Source organism: Urocitellus parryii, chromosome 5 (genome assembly GCF_045843805.1).
Source record: "Urocitellus parryii isolate mUroPar1 chromosome 5, mUroPar1.hap1, whole genome shotgun sequence".
Lineage (NCBI taxonomy): Eukaryota > Metazoa > Chordata > Mammalia > Rodentia > Sciuridae > Urocitellus > Urocitellus parryii.
Genome location: NC_135535.1, coordinates 181602692 through 181624643, shown reverse-complemented (window position 1 = coordinate 181624643; position 21952 = coordinate 181602692). Strand labels below are relative to the sequence as shown.

General features: G+C 42.4%; 2 protein-coding genes across 3 annotated transcripts in view; one reads left to right on the top strand and one right to left on the bottom strand.

Annotated features, from left to right (window-relative positions):
• Ubtd1 (ubiquitin domain containing 1) overlaps positions 1-3711 on the bottom strand; it is a 54186-nt gene extending 50475 nt beyond the window's left edge. The window contains exon 1 of the mRNA XM_026394783.2: positions 3270-3711. Within this exon, the coding sequence (XP_026250568.1) occupies positions 3270-3339 (70 nt within the window). The 5' untranslated portion in view covers positions 3340-3711. The remainder of the gene's footprint in view (positions 1-3269) is intronic.
• A 450-nt stretch (positions 3712-4161) lies between these two features.
• Positions 4162-21952, top strand: part of Mms19 (MMS19 cytosolic iron-sulfur assembly component) — a 28502-nt gene continuing 10711 nt past the window's right edge. For both annotated transcript variants that reach the window (XM_026394894.2, XM_026394893.2), the window contains exons 1-8: positions 4162-4303; positions 14428-14476; positions 16687-16787; positions 17615-17700; positions 18062-18136; positions 18549-18618; positions 19018-19146; positions 19236-19297. In XM_026394894.2, the coding sequence (XP_026250679.1) occupies positions 4192-4303; positions 14428-14476; positions 16687-16787; positions 17615-17700; positions 18062-18136; positions 18549-18618; positions 19018-19146; positions 19236-19297 (684 nt within the window). In that variant the 5' untranslated portion in view covers positions 4162-4191. The remainder of the gene's footprint in view (positions 4304-14427; positions 14477-16686; positions 16788-17614; positions 17701-18061; positions 18137-18548; positions 18619-19017; positions 19147-19235; positions 19298-21952) is intronic.

The following is a 21952-nucleotide window of genomic DNA, read 5'->3' as shown; positions in this document are numbered from 1 at the left end:
TTGTACTTATTTTTTAAAATATCTTTTTAGTTGTAGTTGGACATAATACCTTTATTTTATGTATTTCTTTTTATGTGGTGCTGAGGATCGAACCCAGGGCTGTGCATGTGCTAGGCAAGTGCTCCACCACTGAGCCACAATCCCAGCCCCATTATTCATTTATTTTTTAATACCTTTATTTTTTGTTTATTCATTTTTATGTGGTGTTGAGGATTGAACCCAGTGCTTCACATGTGCGAGGCAAGTGCTCTGCCACTAAGCCACAACCCCAGACCCCCTTTTTATTTTTTGAGAGAAGGTCTCACTAAGTTGCTGAGGCTGGCCTCAAACTTGCAATTCTCCTGCCTCAGCCTCACAGTTGCTGGGATTACAAGTATGCTTTTTTTCCCTTCTTTTTTACAGCGCTGGAAATTGAATGGAGGGCTTCACACGTGTTAGGCAAGTGCTCTACCACTGAGCAACACCTCCAGCCCTATACATTAGCCTTACAACATGAAACTATATCCTTGACAAAGGGTAAGCTGCAGATGTTAAAGGAATGCTAGATGCATGCTGTGAAGTTAAGAAGGATTCTTCCCTTGTACCAAATCTGTGATCCTACAGAGTTCCCCAGAGCTTTGGACTTTATGAATAACGCTATTCATAGCAGGACCCATGGAATTAAAATAACGATTCACTAGCAGGCAAAAAAAAAAAAATGCAGGTATATACTTCAGTAAAATGTTTACATAAAAAATTCAGGTGGCAAGGTGAAGTTCGGTTAGTTTTCTAAAGTCAACAAATATTGAGTGCTTCCTCTGTACAGTGCTTCCTCTGTGTGCTATGTGCTGAGTATGTATGTGCATGGTCATATGAGTGAGAGACAGACAAACACACAAGGAAAAGAGAGAACCCAGGTCTTCAGGCTTGTAATGTGGTTGCTGATACAAGACTGTGAACATCAAAGTAATGACTAATAATATGGAGTAGATAATTATCAAGTAAGTGGCATAGGTAATGTGTCTGCAGGAGTTCTCTGAAGAAACAATCACTTCTGCTGGGGGCGGGTGGGGGAGGTTGTCAAGTGGGGCAATCAAGAAGGACATGGGATTTGAGGTGGACCTTGAAGGAAAAAAAGGTCTCAATAAGAAGGGGAAATGGATGAGCAAACACTGGTGGCTCATGAGAAGATAAAGAAATAAGTCTTACAAGGACTAGGCCAGATTTGAACAGCCTTGAAAGAGCTTGTAGGATTGAGAAGGTGCAAAAATGTTTTGAATATTGAAACTACAGGCTTTAAAACATGTTGATTTAACAAACGCCTCCTGAGAGGACACTGTGTGCAGGTATTTGATGAATGACTGAAGGCGAACTTGCCCTTGGTGGGGAACTCACTCCAAACTGGCAGAAGAGGTGGACTTGAGATGACAAGGGCATAAGTCATTTGGGAAGAGGCGTGTCTGAAGGAAGAATCAGCAGGCCCCAGTGACCAACTGGATGGGAAGCAGAGGACAAGGAAGCACAGACTCACCAGAGAGAGTTCTTCAAAGAACAAAGTCAGGCAACTGAAGAACAGAAGAGTAAAGGGAAGGTAGTTTAAGGGAGATGCACAGCTTAGTTTTAGAGGTGCTAAATCTTAGAATATCTATCACGGTGTCCAGTGGGTGCTGGATATGTGGGTCTGGGGTTTCAGTTGAAGATTGAGATGAGGGATCTTCCCAATGGACAAAGTGTGGGATTGAAGAAGTTTTCTCAGGGAGGGAGTGTAATGAGAAAAAACAGAATGTCAAACTGAACCATAGATGTTCCAACCCTAGGTGGGTAGAGGGATAGGAAAGTGGGTAGTGGGTCAGAGTGATCAAAAAGGAAAATCAAGACAGTCTAATGTCAAGAAAAGAAGTGGGGGAGACTTTCAGTGGAAGAGGGTTGTCAACAGTGAAAACATTCTATAAAATCAAGGACTGAGCTTATAAAAAAAAAAGTTGATGAATGAATGAATGAAAAGGAAGCCTTTGGGTGTAGAATCAACTTTCCTCAGTCAGAAGAATGGCCAGGGTTGCCCTCAGACAAGATTTTAATGTTAAGTTTTACCCCATTCTTCCTATGAAAACACGTTTCTTCCTGCACAAGTCATCCTGTCCACCACACAGACATCCTTCACTGCTTCCCCCAGGTCTCCCCCATTCTTTTTTCCCAGTTTCCGCAATCCAAGCAGCACACCTTTGGTGGAGAAGTAGACAGGAAACTCCAACTAGAGTTTCCACTTCATTAACAACTGTGGCTGTGGCTTCTCTTACACAAAAGGGTATGTGGCAATCAGGTGGAAGAAAAGATGGGGTTCTAGCCCCAGCTGCACTACTAACCAGCTGTGTGACTTTGGAAGTTACTCAACCTCTCTGAATATGGACACTTACATAGGGGGAATGTAGGTCTACCAGAAATCTAGACAAGTTTCAAAGGCTCCTTTGACTCTAAAGTCTATTTTATCATTCTCAGAAGGGTCCTTGCAACACCTTCAGAAAAGGAAGGGACTACAAGACTCAAAACGACTGCCAGACCTCTTCCCGGGGTGAAGCGCCAGGATAGGAAGGTTGTACCAAGAAAGTGAGACTGCGAGAGACAGCGCTGCCCAGGCCTCGCGGATCACCAGCGAGCAGATCCCACTCCTAGTGCTGGGAAGGATCCCAACAAACCTGAGGGTGACTCTCACCACGCACCCCAGCTCTCCTAGACTCCCAGACGGCCAGGAGGCTCTAAAAAGCCCTGCGGGGAAAAATAAAGATTTCCTTCCCAGAGTCCTGAGCTGCTTTTGCAAGTCGGATTCCGGCAGACACGATCTGCAGCCCGATAATGACAGTCTTTGCAAGGAGCGACTGTTCTCTCGTCTAGCTCGCTCAGAGTTCTGGGGCCGCCTGGCTGCCCGCGCCGCGCCCCGACGGGCCGGCGTCCGACCCCGGCCCGGGCTGCCAGGCCAGCGGCGTCCTCACCCTGGCCCCCTCCCTCCGTGGCCCCACTGCGGTCTGCAAACATTTCCTGCCCCTGCCCCTGCCCCAGCCCCCACCAGGAGCTTCCCAGTTGGAGCGAGTTGATCTCACAGCCGGGTCAGCACTTGCAGTTGCCCCAACTCGGCTCCCCTGGTCACCCCGCCCAGAGGAGGGGGTCCCGTCCGCCTCCGAGAGACATCGAGGAAGCCCAGGCGCCGCGGGAGGTCGCTCGGGAACCCCAGGGCTCCGGCCAGGAGGGGGACAACTGGCGGGGAGTCGTGGCCCTGTTCACTTTCCTGGCGTTACCTGCTCGTTTGCGGGGGTGTCCCGGGGCGGCCGGCCTCTCACGGCGCTGTCTCCCCACGCAGTTGCCCATGCTGGCTCCTCAGCCGGTCCCCATGCACCGGAGGCGGCGGCTGGCCGACTGCTCCGCGCTCCTTCCCCGGACGGCGGAGTCCGGGGTCAACGGCTCCTGCCGCTCGGCATCGGGCGCTCCCGGATCTCCCCCCGGGCGCGCTCTGCCCGGCGCCGGCTTCGCCACAAACTTTGCGGGCCAGGGGAGAGAGGGAGGTGGCCGACTCTCAGTACAGTCCCAGGTGGCCGGGCCAGGGGGGCCCGCGACGGTGCCCGGCCAGAGAACAGCCCCGCTGGAGGGGCGGAGAGGGGGCGGGCACCGCCGCAGCTACTCAGGGTTCGCTCGGGGCTCCCAGCTGGGGCCGGCCCCCCGGAGCCTGTCACTCACCTGCCTAACCCCGCCCCAGCCCGGCCCAGCTCTCTTCCGCCGGCTGGCGGTGCCCCCGCCGCCGCCGCCACTCGCCCCAGGTGCGCATGTGACTGACGGCACCGCCCCTCGGGCCGGGCCTGATTTTCTCATTGGCTTCCCCCAGAGTGCGCACCGCCCCCCGGCCCCACCCAGTCAGGTACCCGCCCCTCCGCCGGTCTCCCGGGGAGTCCGGCCGGGAATTATTCGCCCTCAATGGCCCCCGGCTGCGTGCCCAGCAGGCTCCTCCCCTCTCCGCGCCACCGCCCCGACCTCAGGCCCCGCCCCTCGGGGAGGGACAGTCCCGTCCCTCCCTGGAACTGCCTGGCCCGGAGCCGGCAGGCACGTGATCCAGAGAGCGCCCCGCCCCCTCGGCCTTCGCCCAGCAATTGGTTCAGAAGGCGCGTGCGCGAAAGGTCTCTCATTTACCACCTCCTACTTCCCCACCCACCGTCTCGAGTACGCGTCATGGCTGCCGCCGCCGCTCTGGAGGCGGCGGCGCCTACGGGCGCCCTGTGGGGCCTCGTGCAAGACTTCGTCATGGGTCAGCAGGAGGGCCCCGCTGACCAGGTGGCTGCAGGTACGGCTGGCAGCGCCGCGTGGCTTCCACATGGCCGACTAGAGGGAGCGGCCTCAGCACCAGCGCGGGGCGGGAAGGGAGTGAGGGACAGAGGTGACTTTGAGAGATTGGTCTTGGGCTACTTGGTGAGCATCGCGAGCTTGAAAGCCATAACAAGTAGAGTTAGTTGCATTTTAGAGCGCCTTTACATTCCTCATCGCCCTGCAGTCAGTGATAGAGAATCATTACATTTCACAAGTAAGGAAACAGGCCCAGCGAGGGAAGGAGACTTGCGCAGGGCTATAGACCAGGTAGGAGGGGGAGCTGGGACTCGAACTCCTCTCCATATCGGAACCAGGTGCTCACGCCGCGAGACGGTGCTGTGTGATGTTGACGTGGGGAGATGGATGTTCAGAGGCATCCGCTCCTTTCGCGAGGCATCCTGGGAGTGGCCAGTGGCCCCTCTCTGACTGGCTGTAATCCGAGGGAGGAGGAGAAGAGGAGCCAGTCTCCGGGGAATTGGAGATAAGGCTTTATTCCGTACCTTAAGAGTTCTCAATTAATTTGTTTCACGACTTTTTTGTGTCATTTATTTTCTTCCCAGATCTCTAGTTTTCTACTTTTGACAAGTTTTGAGGAATCTCTTAGTTTTAACACTCCAAAATTTGAACAAAACAAATTCCGGGCCACTTTAGAATTCTGACTTAGCTCTTTTAAGGGGGGGGGGGGCAAACCTAAAACATTATCAAATGTTAGGCCTTCACATTCAAGTTTAATAGCATACAAAATGAGTACAGATAAGGTTTTAAAAAGTATTTATTTGGGGAGGTTTTTGCATGCTTGGGGAAAAGTAAAGGATATGTTTCTTTTGCAAATTGAACAGATTAACTCTTAGGGTGAGAAATGAATAATGAATCTGCTAGGAACATAACACTGATAATTTGCAATATTAATTTTCATTCACGTCATTTCACTATTATTGAACACATATTAGTCTCCAAATATGGCACAAAGCAAATGAGATTAGATCTGTGACCACCAAGAACATATAATGTGGTTGAAGAGACAACCATGTTCTAAGAGGTTTGTGCAGGTTGCTTTGGAAGCATCAGTGGACAAATGCCTGGTGCTGCCACTAAGCTTATCATATTACAACTTTAGAAAGTATAGTGTGTTATCAGGGCTTACAATTAATATGTACAGTGTGTTGTCAATGTCATTTTTCCAATGTTTTATTATGAAAATTTTCTAACATTCAGCAAAGTCTGAAGAATTTTATAAAAAACACCTCATCACCACCTAGATCCTACCATTAACATTTTTCTGTAATTTGTTTTATCATGTACCTATCCATTCATTTAAATTGTGTGTATCAGTATGCTTGTCTCCTATTTTGGCATATCATTGACTAGGATTTGTTTAGGATTTATTTTGGTATAATGTTTATATCCAATGAACTACATATTCAAAGTATATATTCACTGTTTGTAGCTAAAACAATCTCATCCACTACCAAGATAAGGAACATTATTGTTGGGCTGGGGATATAGCTCAGTTGGTAGAGTCCTGCCTCACATGCACAAGGCCCTGGGTTCAATCCCCAGCACTACACACACACAAAAAGAACATTATTGTTGTTATCTGTAACTTTTCTTTCAAATTTATACATTCTGAAAACAATAAATTTTTTATTCAGAACACTTTGAAAAGAGAGCTCAGTTTTTTTTTGTTGTTGTTTGTTTTTTTGTTTTTTTGTACCTGGGATTGAACCCAGAGGTGCTTAACCACTAAGCCATATTTCCAGCCCTTTTTTATATTTTATTTTGAGACAGGATCTCGCTGAGTCACTTAGGTCCTTGCTAAGTTGCTGAGAAAGGCTTTGAATTTGCAATCCTCCTGCCTCAGCCTCCTGAGCTGCTGAGATTACAGGTGTGTGCCACCATGCCCAGCTGACAGCTAAGTTCTTAAAAATTTTTTTGTAACATAATTTTATTTATGCCTTAAAAAATGGCCTAAAATGTTTCCTACTTTAACTTGGCTCATCTATCTCTCTCTATAATAGTAGACATTTTGTAATTTAGCCCTCTAAAAAAAAGAAGGTTGTTATAGCAAAGTAGTGATTGATGAAATTGAAAAGGTTTGATGGGGTTGGATTATGCATAACCTTGGCTTCTAGGCCAAAGGATTTGAATAGACTATGGTAGGTAATAGAATCATTGTAGATCCTTAAGCAAGCAGAGCCATAAAATGAAAGCAAATTTGGAAAGGATTAAGTTAGTAACTCCATCTTAGATCACAACCATAGTTAGGGTTGTGGAAGGTTGACAGTTTTTGCTTTCTGATCCTCCAGCCTGTGTCAATCTCTGTTAGTGCTAAAGGGACCAGCCAGCTTCCTGTTCAGCCATTTGTGGCAGCAGCCTCCAACAAATTATAAATGCAGAAGGAACACTCGTGATCACAAATGCAGATGCCATCAAATTTGTTTTGCCCCTAGGGAAGTTTCTGGTGAAAGTAGGTGTCAGTTATAAAGAAGGAGCAAACAATGGAAGGGAAATGACCTAGAAGCCCAAGAGTTAGGACCTTTCCTGAAGGTGTTCAGAAGCTGCCACCACTTGAAGTAAATCTTCATTTTCACCATTGCTTTCTTGGACCTTTAGTTCCCAGCATCCACCTTATGCCCTGAGTGCTATCATTCCCATTTCCCTCCACTACTACTGATCCAAGTTAGATGTTGGAGTCAAAGTCTAGATTGAGTGGCCACCCCCCAGACATCCCACACTTCCAAATCTTTATAATACTTTTTTCTCAACCACTCATCTACTTATTAGGAGAGTTGTTTAGTAGCTGTGTCTGTGCACATCTCCAAATAATACCCTTCTCTACTACCAGTATCTCCTAGAACTAATATAAGTATATAAACAATAAAAATTGCTTTATGTAGCCATGTGTGGTGGTCCATGCCTGTAATCACAACTACTTGGGAGGCAGATCACAAGTTTGAGGCCAGCCTGGGAAATTCAGTGCAAGACCCTGTCTCAGAACAAAGTTAGAAAGGGCTGGAGATGTCAGTGGTAGAGTGCTTGCCAGGCTTGCATGAGAATCTGGGTTCAGTTCCCAGTACTGGGAGAAAAAAACTGCCTATGTGAATGGAGTGAGAGATGTTGAAGGAAGAATCTGAAATTTGAGGTCAAACCAGTTATGAGGCTTAAAAGAAAGGGTCCAGAGTGTTCCCAAAGTTTTAAACCTGAGTATGAAAAAAAGAAGAAGTATTTTGTCCAAAAGAGGAGGTTGGAAAAGGAGCTGATTTAGGAGAGTGTGATTTTTGGACATGTTGAATTTGCAGGTGGTGAATATAATTTTTTTCCTTTCAAGTTATTTGGATTTTCCTTTGTTTCAATCTTCATTATATTCTTTTTTCACATTTGTAGTTGCTGGGGGAGACCACTATTCATGAAATGAAAAAAATGAGTAAAGAATAATAGAACAGGAGCTGGGGTTGTAGCTCAATTGTGGAGTACTTGCCTAGCACATGTGAAGCACTAGGTTCGATCACCAGCACCATGTAAAAATAAATAAATAAAGGTATTGTGTCCATCTACAACTAAAAAGAATATTTTTTAAAAAAAGTAGTACATAGTTTGGAGAAATGTCTGTGCATCAGCAGCAGAAAGGGCATTTGAGAACCTCATTGGAACCTAGTCCTGAGAGATTTTTCTCTCTCTGGCTCATATCAGTCCTCCTGCATCACCCCAGACCTATATGCACTGCCTTGGGCTGCCACTACAGATTCTCAAGAGACTGTAACTCCATCAGACAGAGATCCGATTGTGCCTTCTAGGTCAATGACCTCATAAACACTCCTTTGAGGAATCCTCTGTGTCCCACATGAATCAGTTCCCTGCTGAAGAAAGTCAGGAGCTAGGAAGTGCTAGTAAGTCCATCTGTAAAGAGTAAATCTTGAACATATAGGGAAAACTTAGGCCTGCCTAGAAAAGGAAAAGAACTTTTATTTTTTTTCCCCATAATACCAGGGAGTCTACCCTTAGGAAAATTAACTCTTTATTAGCTTCTTTCATCCCAGAAGTCCCATGTATAATTAATAGTATTCCCAGGTATTTAGGTTATTTTCATGTGGGAGTACTTATAGTGGCAAAAGAATTAATCACTTAAAGTTAGTAATCTTTGTCTGTAAACCCAGGAATATTGCTTTTTTTTTTTTTAAACCCAGCATCTGTTTCTATCACTATGGTGACACTGAAATAGTTAGGCTGTGATTGATGTGTTTTGTTTGTTTCGTGTTACTAGGGATTGATCCCAGGGGCATTTACCACTGAGCTGAGATACATCCCCACCTCCGCCCCCCATACTTTATTAAAAAATTTTTTTAGTTGTAGATGGACACAATATCTTTATTTATTTATTTTTATGTGGTGCTGAGGATTGAACCCAAGGCCTCACTCATTCGAGGCAAGTGCTCCACCACTGAGCTACAACCCCAGCCCCTCCCCACCCCTTTCATTTAATTTTTTATTGGTTCTTTTTAGTTATACATGACAGTAGAATTCATTTTGACATAATCATGCAAGCATGAAATATATCTTGTTCTAATTCAGAACCCCAGTACCTCTCCTTCCCCTTTCCTGTCTCTACTCCTGCTCTCTTCCTTCCCTTTTTATTTTGATACAGGATCTCCCTAAATTACCAAGCCTGACCTTGAACTTGAGATCCTCCTGCCTCACCTTTTGGAGTCTCTAGGATTATAGGCATGTGTCACCTTATCCAGCATTGATTATTTTAATGTCACTCTGCCCCACCAAACTGTGGGCTCCTTAAAAGCTCCCTGTCATTGGGCATGATGTCATACACCTTTAACTCCAGCAACTCAGTGGCAGAGAAAGGAGGATTGTAAATTAGCCAAACCCTGTCTCAAAATTTTAAAAGGGCTGGGGATGTGGCTCAGTGGTAAAGCGCCTTTGGGTTCAATCCCCAGTACCAAAACCAACAAAAAACCTCCACAAAACTCCCTGATATATTTCTTTTCTTTTTTTCTCTGGTACTGGGAATTGAACCTAGGGGCACTTTACTACTGAGCTACATCCCCAACCTTGTTGGGGTTTTTTTGGTTTTTTGTTTTTGGTTTTTTTTTTTTTTTTTTTTCATTTTGAAACAGGGTCTCACTGCGTTGCCCAGGATAACCTCAGTTCTACTCTCTCAGGTATCTGGGATTATAGACATGTGCCACCATACTTTATTCCCTGTCTGTATTTATATATTTTTTTGGTGTCACCCAGGGGCACTTAACCACTGAGCCACATCCCCAGCCCGTTTTATTTTTTATTTTGAGATAGGATCTTACAGAGTTGCTTAGAGTCTTGCTAAGTTGCTGAGGCTGGTCTTGAACTTATGACGCTCCTCCCTCAGCCTCCAGAGTCACTTTACAGGTGTGCACCACTATGCCAGGTTTCACTTCAGCAATTTTAAATGAACAATTCAGTTGTTTTTTTGTTTGTTTCTAATATTCACAGTGTTCCATAATCTAAAAATTCAGTAACATTCTCATCACACCAAAAAGTAGAAGGCTTTTGGACAACAGTCACTATTCACTATATAGTCTGGTTATAGAGATGAAAAGAAGGTTTCATATATGAAAGACATTTCTGAGGTGAACTGGAATAAGATGTTTAATTTAGTCTCCTCTGTGAAAATATCCCCAAAATACCAATTCTAGTTTTTTGCCAGCTTATTTCCCATTTTCCTTAATCTTTCTTACTGTGCTATGATTGCCTTATTATTTTTTTCCTAATTGTGTACTATTTTTGAACTCCTCCCCTTTTTAAATGTACTGCATAATTCAAGATGGGATCCTTATGAAAGTTTTGAAGACTAAAAGGCTCCACCAGGAGAGTTCACTCAAGTATTGGGATGCAAGTGAATGTTTCTTTGTAACAATAAAGTTTCACACTGATGTATGCTGAATGCTGAAGAAGTTATTTTTAATCAGAAAATTTGAGTGGGAGTTGACTCTAGGGGCATAATGAAACTTCCTTTGCTGATAGAAATATTATTATTATTTTAGTGGTGTTTTTTTTTGTTTTTGGTTGTGGGGATTGAACCCGGGTTGCTAACAACTGAGCCACATCCCAGCCCCTTTTTGTAATTTATTTAGAGACAAGATCGCACTGAGTTGCTTAGGGCCTCGCTAAGTTGAGGCTGGATTTGAACTTGCTATCCTCCTGCCTCAGCCTCCTAAACCGCTGGGATAACAGGTGTGTGCTACCGTGCCTGGCGTAGAGTACTCTTTTATGGTTCAACCAAGACAGGTATTTCTCTTCATGAAAGTATTACACTTAAGGAATCAGACATGGAATTCAACCATCAATTCCTTGGTTGGTTTGTCCTATGAGTCTGACTCCTGCCCCTTCCCCCAACCCTACAGCCTGCTTATTTTTTCCCTTGGCTCTTTCTCAGGAGCTAGGGCAGCAGCTGGGCCTTCCACATCCTGGCACAAGTAGGGCTAAGAGTGCCTGATGTCTACATTGGTGCCAGTCACGAGCTGTGAATCCTAACTAGAGCTCTCCTTTCCTCAGTCTGGTTGGACTTCTCCTTACTTTAGTGCCAGAGTGAGCCTCTGTCAAGCTCAGCTCACAGCTGTTACCCTGAGGCCAGAGACTTAAGGAGAACTGGAGGCTTAGGAGTTTGTTCTCAAGCCTCCCCCACCCCTACTTTTTCCCTTGTTAGCAAGAGGTAACTAGCTAAGGTCCTGCATTTAGAAGTAGGTGAGTTAGGAACCCAGAACAGGTTCCTGAAAGTAATTCCCTGCATATCTGTCATCCATCATTAGCTAGAACTCCTCTTTGTTACTCTCTGTTAATCAAACCCTTATGAAAATAACCTTTTGCTCTTTGTTTCTCCCTTGAAATTGTAAACTAAAAAGCCTCTGTTAAGTCTTCCTATTACTTTTGTACCACTAAAATTGTTAAGTAATATATTTACCTGGTGCAACACTGAAAAAGTGCCAAAGCGCAATATAGCAAGAAGTGTCCCTCCAAGATGGAATGCAGAGTGTAACTAGTGTATAACATACCCTCACCTGAAGAGGGCAGGGAAAAAGAGCTGACCTAGGTGACTTTGGAAAACAGTATTTTATTTTATTTTTTAACACCAAGATCAAAATTGTATATAAACTACTGTGTTTGATTGATAATTCTAAATATACTTTATGGCCTATACCAGGAATGAACAAATTGTAAACAATAGATAATGGGAATCAGCTTTCTCACTGTCAGAGAAAGAAATTATAAGTAAGCAAAGGGGGAAGGCTAGGATGAAACCAGTAGTCCTGGATTAGAGTTGGAGACTTTAATATGATCTTCAGATTAGCTCAAACAGGGCTTCTTGAAGAAAAGGCTGATTCTGGGGTAGAGCAGGGAAATTACAAGATGAACCTGTACTATTTTGTAGGGCTAGAAAGTAAAAAAAAAAAAAAAAGTGCTCAAGAAATTTTTTAAAAAGGGAGGGGATGCCTATCAAAGGAACACAGGAGCCAACCTTAAGTTCAATGGCCAAATATGGAATAACTTGAGCTACAATATAAGTAACCTTTTATTTATTGGGCATTAGTAAATTGGATTGTATTTATTGAATTGTTACCCAAAATATAAAAGTCTATGTGAATCTATACTGATATAATAAATAGCTGAATTCTTTTTAAATTTTTATGTTATTTTGGTACTTGCAATTGAATCCACTGAGCCATATCCTCAGTCCTTTTTATATTTTATTTTGAGACAGAGTCTCACTAATTTGCTGAGGCTGGCTTTGAACTTGAGATCCTCCTGCCTCAGCCTCCCATATTGCTAGGATTACAGGTATGTGTCACCACACCTGGCCTGAATTTTTTTTTAGAGAATTTAAAATAATACAGGTAGGGCTGGGGATGTGGCTCAAGCGGTAGCACGCTCGCCTGGCATGCGTGCGGCCCGGGTTCGATCCTCAGCACCACATACAAACAAAGATGTTGTGTCTGCCGAAAACTAAAAAATAAATATTAGAAAATTATCTCTCTCTCATCTCATCTCTCTCTCTTTAAAAAATAAAATAATACAGGTAGATACTCCTCTCTCCAGGAGCTTATTCTTTCTCTCCTCCTTGAGTGGGGCTAGACTTAAAGACTCTCTTGTAAAGAAAAGAGTATCAGAAAGGAAAATAATAGCTACATAGTACAGAGACCTGGTGGTTGTACCTTGACTGAGTGATCAAAGCCTCACCAGTGGTAGAGAATCCATGTGGGTAACTTGTACCCTTGATGTGACCTGAAGAAAAGAGTACTTCATCTCTTTGAAATTCTTGAAAATCCCAGTTTAGACATGAGGAAAGCATCAAACAAATCCAAGTTGAGGGACATTCTTCTATAAAGTACTTCTTTTAAACTATTAAGGTCATGAAAAACAAGAAAGGTAAGAAAATTTCACAGAGTAGAAGGCAGTAGGGACTCAGGATGGCTAATGGCAATGAAGTATCCTTCACTGGAAAAATGGCATTAGTAGGAAAATCTGGTGAAATTTGAATAAAGCCTGGAGTTTAGTTAAAGGCATGTGTGTGCCAGTATTAATCTCTTAGGTTTTTGTGTCCTGGGGATTTAGTCCAGGGGTGCTTTATCACTGAGCTATGTCCCTAGCTCTCTTTATTTTGGGACAGGGTCTCACAAGTTGCTTGGAGCTGCACTGTGCCATTGAGGCTAGCCTTGAACTTGTTATCTTCCTGCCTTAACCTCTCGAGTTGCTGGGACTACAGGCGTGTGCTGTCATACCGGGTAGTCTCTTAATTTTAACAAATGTATATGGTTTGACAAATGTAGCATATAAGATTTTAACATTAGGGAAATTGGGTAAGGGTTATATAGCAACTTTTCAATAAATCTAAAATTATTCCAAAATAAAATGTTTCAGTGAAAAGTCTACTGCTGTTGCTGAGTACAATGGTATCCACCTGTAATCCCAGCAATTTAGGAGGCTGAGATGGGAGGGTCACAAGTTTGAGGCAACCCTCAGCAACTTTACAAGATTCTATCTCAAAAAGTAGAAAAGACTGGGCATGTGGCTTAGCAGTAAAGCACCTCTGGGTTTAATCCCCAGTACCAAATTTAAAAACAAAAACAAAAACAAAAACAAAAAAAAGTCTACTTCTCAATCCTTGGCTATTCATTGTCTTTCTGAGATAATATTATTCTTTCCTGCTATGTCTTTCAGACATGTAAATAAATATAAATGAGAACATCCCCTCTCCCTCTCAAAACAATGATCTGTACATATTATATGCACTATTTTTTTTACCCCGTGCTGCATTCATGTATTTATTTCACAGTAGTGGAGATCCAGCCCAGGGCCTTGTACATGCTAGTCAAGAGCTCTGCCACTGACTGAGCTACATCCCCAGCCCTTCTTATTTTTATTTCTCACTAAGTTGTCCAGTTTGCCTGGAACTTGTGATCCTCCTGCTTCAGCCTTCTGAGTAACTGGGATTTCAAATGTGCACCACCTTGCCCAGCTATTATTCTGCTTTTAGATGTTCCATTATCAGTGTGTATAGAGCTGCTTTGGTGTTGTTTCAAATCTTGGCTATTATGAATAATGCTTCAGTGAACTTGGGAGTGCAAACATCTCTTCAGATGTAGATTTCATTTCCTTTGTATATATTCCCAGATTTTTTTTTCTAAGTTTATAAATAGGTATGTGTTCATTTATTCTCTCTCTCTCTCTGTCTCTCTCACACACATACACATATACACAAATAGGATTTCCCCCTACTATGTCTACAGTCTCATATAAATATGGGATGGTTTTTAATTTCATAATACCAACTTTGTGCCCAGCTATCTTAACAAATTGTTTTATTTTTTATTTCTCTTGGGTTTACTATAAGTAATTTCCAAATGATTTACTTTCTCTTTAGTTTTTATACTGAAAGCTGCATATCTGAAGTGTTATTGTAACACTTCTTATCTAGGAAGGGGTTCTTGGCAAGTGCAGTGGGCCCCATGGTATCACACCTGGGGTAGGCAGGAAGCACTGGTATTTAGAGTGATGGAACCCTGTAATAGGGGTTTTATTTTTGTTTTTCATAATTTCTTTGTCTGTTTCCTCTAGATGTGAAATCTGGCAGCTATACAGTGTTACAAGTGGTGGAAGCCCTTGGGTAAGAGTCTTTGTTCTAGAATGCTCTTCTAGCCCTGCCTATGAACTCTGAGAAAATTATTTTTATGCATTGCTGCTTTCCTGGAGCCCGAATTTCCCCCATATCCAAAAACCCCTTTCTATCAGTATTTCAGACTAAGCTTACATCTTTGAATTGTTCTGAAAAGATACCATATCTGACTAAAGCTTAAGGTAGTGTTAGGAAGCACACAACTTGTAGGTACACAGCTCCACAAGTTGGGCCTGGGGGTTGGTTGAAGGCCATCCACTGTTGTTTAGTTAGAGCAAGAATACCTTTTGTATTTCTTTAGGCTCATCCAGCCTCTATAGGATCTAGATGACCTGGATCTGAAGCAGACAAGCTCTGGACTGTGTCTAGAAAGTGGCCAGGAGGCAGACCTCACACCAGATCAGCACTGAGGGAAAAGGCTTAGGGAAACAGCTAAAAGCAGTGTTTTTAAAATCTGGGGTTCCATCTTCCCGAGAAAATAATTTGTTTATAGTCTAATGCCTGCCTTCTTCATATTTTATAATTGGAGGACCATTTAAATTGATTAGCCTTATTAGCAAGGATTGTTAACTGTCACGCCAGCATGTCTTCTGAAACAAGAGGGAAAACTAGAAAATGAGGGAAATTTAAAAACCTGAATCATCTATTCAGCATTTCTCCCACATAACACATCATTTCTGTATAACTTTTGATATACATTCTTGTGGCCTTCGTTCATTTTTGTTAAATATTAGTTTTATTGTAATATAATTCACATATAAAATTCACCTTTTGTTATTGTTATTGTTTTGTTATTGGGGATTAAACCCAGGGGTGGTTTACCACTAAACTACATTCCCAGCCTTTTTCACTTTTTGACTTGCTAAATTGCTGAGGCTGGCCTCCAACTGTGATCCTCCTGCCTCAACTTTCTGAGTTGCTGGGATTGCTGGCATGCACCAGCATATCCAGTATAATTCTCCATTTTGAAGTGTCTAATCCCAAGGCTTTTAATATATTCATTGATTTATGCAGATTTTAGGGCATCTTCATTACTCCAAAAAGAAATTTATGCTCATTAGCCTTCATTACTTCTTCCTCCTTCTTCTCAGCCCTTGCAATCTCCTTGCAATATGCCTATTTTAGAAATTTAATTTTCACATGGAATTATATAATATGTGACCTTAGTGGCTGACTTCTTCCACAAAGCATATTTTCAAGGTTCATCCATGTTAGATATCATGTAGCAGTTATACATTTCCTGGCTTGATGAATAATACTCCATTGTATAGGTTCTTAAGTTGATGGGTATCTGGATTGTTTTCACTTTTTGAATATTCTGCATAACGATGCTGTGAGTATTTGTGTGCCTTGGTTCATTTATAAACGCTGGGAGTGCATAATTTTCTACTTCCTGAGCAGAAGTTTTCCTATAGATCCTATCAGAAGGGATCTTATTTTTGCTCCATTACTCCTTGTTATATGCCTTTATCCTTGAGGTTTACTGTATCTATTGTCACTTGCTCCTTACCAAGAATTTATTTCCTGCTTGTTTTGTGTCTAGTATGTTTATTTGTAATCTCTGTAGAGCTATTTTGAAGGTAAATCACCTTGTTGTTTCAGGGCAGCTTCTCCCATATCAGTAGTTTTACATAGTTAAAACCTTTATTCTGGCCATCTTTGTAACTTTTCAGTGATAAGGTTTGGGGATTTTGTGTTGGAGTTTTTTTGTGTGTGTGAGTTGTTTTCACCTAGGACCTTGGTATGGTGTAGTGGTTCTCAGCATTTTTTCCTTAGCAGTAATTTATAAAAATATACCTTTTCTCCTGTTTTGCTAGAAGCTGCAGCTGCCAGTTATCTCTCAAGTCTTGTGGGTAGCTGCTAAGTTCTGTTTCAGGGGTATGAATGTCACAGTCATATTACTGGGGAGAAGAGAATAAGCATAATTCTTATTAGGTGTCAAGATGGGAGTGCCTGGAAACAGTAACTTCTGTTGGCTGTGGTGTCACACATGCCTCTAATAATGCCAGATCTATCTGGGGATCAGTTCTTCAGGCTTCAGTTCTTAACTGAGCACCTTTCTAGAATGTTTTTACTCTTTTTAATAGGGCTTAACTCTGCTTCTATGTCCAGAGGCTGAGTGTGACCAATTGTAGAGTGTTTATTACTTCAAAGGTTTGAACAGGTTAATAATAGACTGTCTCTATCCCATTTTCTTCCAGGTCCTCTCTAGAGAGTCCAGAACCCCGAACTCGGGCACGAGGGATCCAACTTTTGTCACAGGTGCTACTCCAGTGTTACTCCTTGCTCCTGGAAAAGGAAGGTACTGGCATCACTAGTAGGAATATCTTCCCAGATTGCTGAACCAAGGCATCTCATGTTCAAATTAACTTTATAGGAGGGAAAGTGTAACATATCTATAAACTACTAATTCAGGGTCTTCATTCCTCACTGATATGTGTGGTTGAGATGGTAAAAGCTGAGCCATGAGACCCATGGGTTTCAACTATAGCTTTAGATAATTTTTTCACTGTATCTTCCCCAGTCTATAAAATGGACAAAGTAATATTTCCAGTACTGTATCTTAGCTGGAGAAGAAAAGTAAATTTTGTCAGAACACAGCCACAACCATTTATTTACCTATTATCTACACTGTTTTTAGGTTACAGTGGTAGATTTGAATAATAGCAATAGATACCATGTCCTATAAGCCTATAATACTCCCTGGCCCTTTAAGAAGAAAAGTTTGCAGCCCCTGGGTTTAATCCCCAGCATCAAAAAAATAAGAACACAACAACTTTTAGGGACATGGGGTATAATTCAGTGGTGGAACATGTGAGGCCCTGGATTCAGTCCCCAGCACTGGAAGAAAGAAGAAAATCTGCAGACCCCAATTCTGTAGAGAGGCAGTTCTGGAACTAAGAATGGATTTCACTGTGGATCTATGTGAGAATAGATAATATTTTCTTTCACCCTGAGATATATCCATGCCTTCCCAGTTGTGGGAAGGCATGGATATATCTCAGGGTGAAAAAAAATATTTTTTAGTGAAACCCAGACTGGGACAGCCTTAGAGACTGAGGGAAGGAGCAAAACTGGTGGGCCTCCCTTACACCTGCATGAACTAATGGCTGAATCTGGTTTGTGCAGTGGTACACCTGATCCTGTTCTATGAGAACCGGCTGAAGGACCATCATCTTGTGATCCCATCTGTCCTGCAGGGTTTGAGGGCACTTGTGAGTTCTCCTTTTCATTACCTAACTGTATTCATGGGAGCCCTGTCCAGTTCTCTCCTTGCTCTTTGAGGGTAGGGCTTTATGTGCTAAAAGGACAGAGACCCAAATGTGAGACTAGATTGGTGTTAGCCAGCCGTACTTATGTTTCTACTCCAAGGAGTAAAAGTAACCTTTGGGGGACTGGAATTCAGCTGAATCAGAAGAGAGCTACCAGCTAGATGTAGAAAGTTCCTGTTAGTGTTTCCTCCTAAACCAGGGTGTTCTGATTCCCACCAGAGCTAACTAGGCCTCTTTTAGGATGTGTCTTGGAAAGTATACTCTAATTCCATCAGTGTTCACATATCTTCCCTTCTCTCCCCAGAGCCTATGTGTGGCCTTGCCCCCAGGGCTGGCTGTGTCTGTGCTTAAAGCCATCTTCCAGGAAGTACATGTGCAGGTGAGTAATAACTGTCACCATGGTATTCTTCTCATCCCCTACCCCTTGATGTAACTAGAATGAGATGGCAAAACATACTGCTTTCTAAATTCTGAATTCTTTCATGTTTTATGACTGTATTTATATTGGTATACTTTCTAATTAGATAAGGAAAGGGAGGGATGCATGCCATTATGTCTGACCTATGTCCTCTTAGCCTAAAGAAAGTAAGGCATAAAGAAAGACAGGCTTGGGCTTTGACATCACTGCCGTGCTGGTCAGTAGCCATACCCTTTTTCTACAGTTCCTCTTAGGTTGATCTTATGCCGGTATAAAGAGTTATCCATTTAGAGATTATAAAATAGGAAGTAGTTGTATCAGCTGAGGTATATTTTAGCCTCTTTTTTGATTTCCTTTCTCCCCTACCCTCAAGTCCCTGCTCCAGGTAGACCGACATACAGTCTACAGTATCATCACCAATTTCATGCGAACTCGGGAAGAAGGTAAGAGGCTGGACTCACTAGAAAATCTGAAAGTGAGCACACACTACTTTTTTTTCCCCATTAGTAGGATGCATTTTAGCCTGGGGGTTATATAGATAAGAGCCAATACTCAGAATGATGAAGAGTGACTGGGGGTCCATTCTCCCCTTCTGCAATATATAAAGTTTTTTACGTTTTTATCTCTAAAATTATATATATATATATTTTTTAATTGTGTATGGGTGTGTGTGTTTTTGTATACATCCCTTTATTGAGGACTTTGTCTTGAGATAGGAAGACAATAACAGTCTGTTCTGAGAGAGGAGCAAGTGATAACAGAAGGAGAACACAGGCCTCCTAGGAGAAAGTCTGAACTTTCTATCCCATGGGACAGTAGTGACCTTGTTCTCTCCTTCCCAGAGCTAAAAGGCCTAGGAGCTGACTTCACATTTGGCTTCATCCAGGTGATGGATGGGGAAAAGGATCCTCGTAATCTTCTGGTAGCATTCCGCATTGTCCATGATCTCATCTCCAGGGACTATAGCCTGGGTATGTCTTAGTGGCCATGAATTAGCTGATTCGGGCTTCTTGGGTGAATGAAACTGATAATCAACCTCATTCTTTCTCTGTTGTCACAGGACCCTTTGTGGAGGAGTTATTTGAAGTCACATCCTGTTATTTCCCTATTGATTTTACTCCTGTAAGAAGCACCTTTGTTTATTCATTTAAATATTTTGTTGAGTACCTGCTATGTACAGGCACTGTTCTAGGCACAGAGGGTACATGTGAACAAAACAGACATTTCCTCATTAATTTACATTTTAGTTCACTGGGAAATGGAGAAGCATTTGACATTGAAGGAAGAATTCAGATCAGCAAGTATTTGAGGGTACTCCTTAAGTTCCTTGACAATATACTTGGTGCTGAGGGGTACAGGATTGTGAAACATAGTCCATGCCCTTGAAAGCTGAAACATTTAAGTAACAATATGAGATTAGGTACCAAAATGAGTGATACTATAGTTTTCTGAGAAGACAGAGTTCAGTGTGAGCTCAAGTAGGCAGGCACTGACCTCATAGATAAGATAGGATTTCAGTTGGTTTCTGAGGAATGCATGGGATGTGATTCTGGAATTGGAAAGGGCATCTCAGGAGATAACAACAAATTGGCAGAACAAAAAAGGAACAATCAAACACAGTATGTATAGGAGATATTTGTTGTGACCTTCTCAGGCCTTTCTCCCACTTTGCATTTGATTTCTTTTTTACTTCAAAATACACAGGATCTAATTACTGTGTAGGCATGCATGGGTATGTGTACTGCAAACATTAGTACTATGTGAGAAATGAAGAGTTCTATTGTAGCACAGCAAGCAACATTTGAGTATTGATTGTCATTGCCTTCAGAGTGCACAATCAACCAGGCTCAATGCTGTGCTGCACTGCATATATAATCCCAGTGACTTGGTGGGAGGCCAAGACAGGAGGATAATGTGTTTGAGGCCAGTCTTGGCAAGGCCCTGTCCTCCGACACCCCTCAAAAAAATAAACAAGGCTGGGGGTGTAGCTCAGTGGTAAATCCCCAATGCCATAAAAAAATAAATATAAATGAAGTGCTGCAGCCATTTTTTGCTGTAGGGAATTACCAACTTATTTCATTTGGCATTGTTTCTTGGGATCACTTCTGCCCTGAAATTATTTTCATATCTTCCATAATCAGTGACCTTTCTACCTCAGAACAACTTTATGCCTTTGAAATCTTGAAAGATCCTGCTTTGGCTACCAGGTTTTTTGTTCTTTTTGTTTTTTTGTTTTTAATTCCCCATATGCTAAGCAAGTGCTCTACCATTGAACTACATCCCTAGTCCTTTTTTTCACTTTATTTTGGAGGCAAGTTCTTGGGAGTTTTTACGTGTTTCTAAGTGAGGGTTATAAGTGTACTTAGTAAGTGTGAGCTTCATCATAGAATGGCTTACCTGGAAAGTTGAAGAACTCCCCAAATATTATTTTTTGGGGGCTAGTCCAGTACTTCTCAAAAAAGACCTTAGGTCTGCCTATCAGGATAGGTCTGATTACAAGCAGAGGGAGCTGAGAATACCAGCACTCAGTACCTATCACTTAGACCCCCATCTCTTGGTGCAGCACTGAGGCTCACCACTATACCTGCAGCTCTAAGATTAAAGACCCCTGCTCCAGAAAATTAAACCTCAGATTCTGCTACCTTTAATGAGGAGCTAGAAGTCAGTCTAGAAAGTCAGGCTGCTTCTCTAGCCGCACTCCCAACTCCAGAGGTTCCTGGAACTGCAGTCCCAAAGCCTTTTGAGGACTGTGCAGTGTATGTATGGGTAGTGATTTAGCTTGCCCAAAGTCTACCTGGGATTCTGTTGTCTTAGGTCTGTTAAGTCATTTTCTTCATATCTATTTGCTTTTCAGCTTCTAAAATTTTATTGCTGATGGCTTTTCCCTTGTTATCTGCAACCTTTAGCCTTAGGTCCTCAAAAAAAGAAGATCCCTTTTAAAGACTGTATATTTTGTGTAGTTTTCAAAGGAGAAAAGAAAATCTGATTCATTGTTTTCAGATCTGCCATCTTGACACAGAAACTATATATGCTTATGTTGTCAGAGTTACAAGTTTTTATAGGGTGAAGAAACAGAAATGTCTGTCAGATGATTGTTATTTATATAAACTGTGTCTGAACCACACAATGAAATAGTATCCACCACTAAAACATGTTATATAAGAATAATACCATTTAAAATGTTCTTATTAATAGATTAACTGAGGAAATAGATTATAGACTGTATATACAGAGGAGTCACATTTTTTTGTTGTGTTTCTTTTTTTTCCCAGTACTGGGGATAAAACCCAGGGCCTCAGCTAGGCAAGTGTCCTACCACTGAGCTATATTCCCGGCCCCCACCTGCCTTTTAAGTTTAAATAATGGAAACTTATACTCTCACAGTTCTAGAGGCCAGATGTCCAAAATCAAGGTGTTGGCACCTGCAGGGAAGAATCCTTCCTAGCCTCTCCCCCATCAACTGGTGATGTAGTCAGTCAGTCCTTGGTATTCCTTGGCTTGTCCAGCCCCTTTTTTTTTTTTTTTAATTTTGAGATAGAATCTCACTAAGGTGCCCAGGCCAGCCTCAAACTTGGAATCCTCCTGCCTCAGCTGGGAGGATTAAAGGCATATGCCACCATCCTTGGCTAGCAATCACATTTATTTATAGAGAACCAGTGTATACTAACACATTGTAATATTAATATAAGTGCAGAGAAGAAACCAATTCCCAGAAAGCTATGGGTGCTTATCTATGAGTGGTAAAATGATAGATCAGATAGAAAATATGTGACCAGA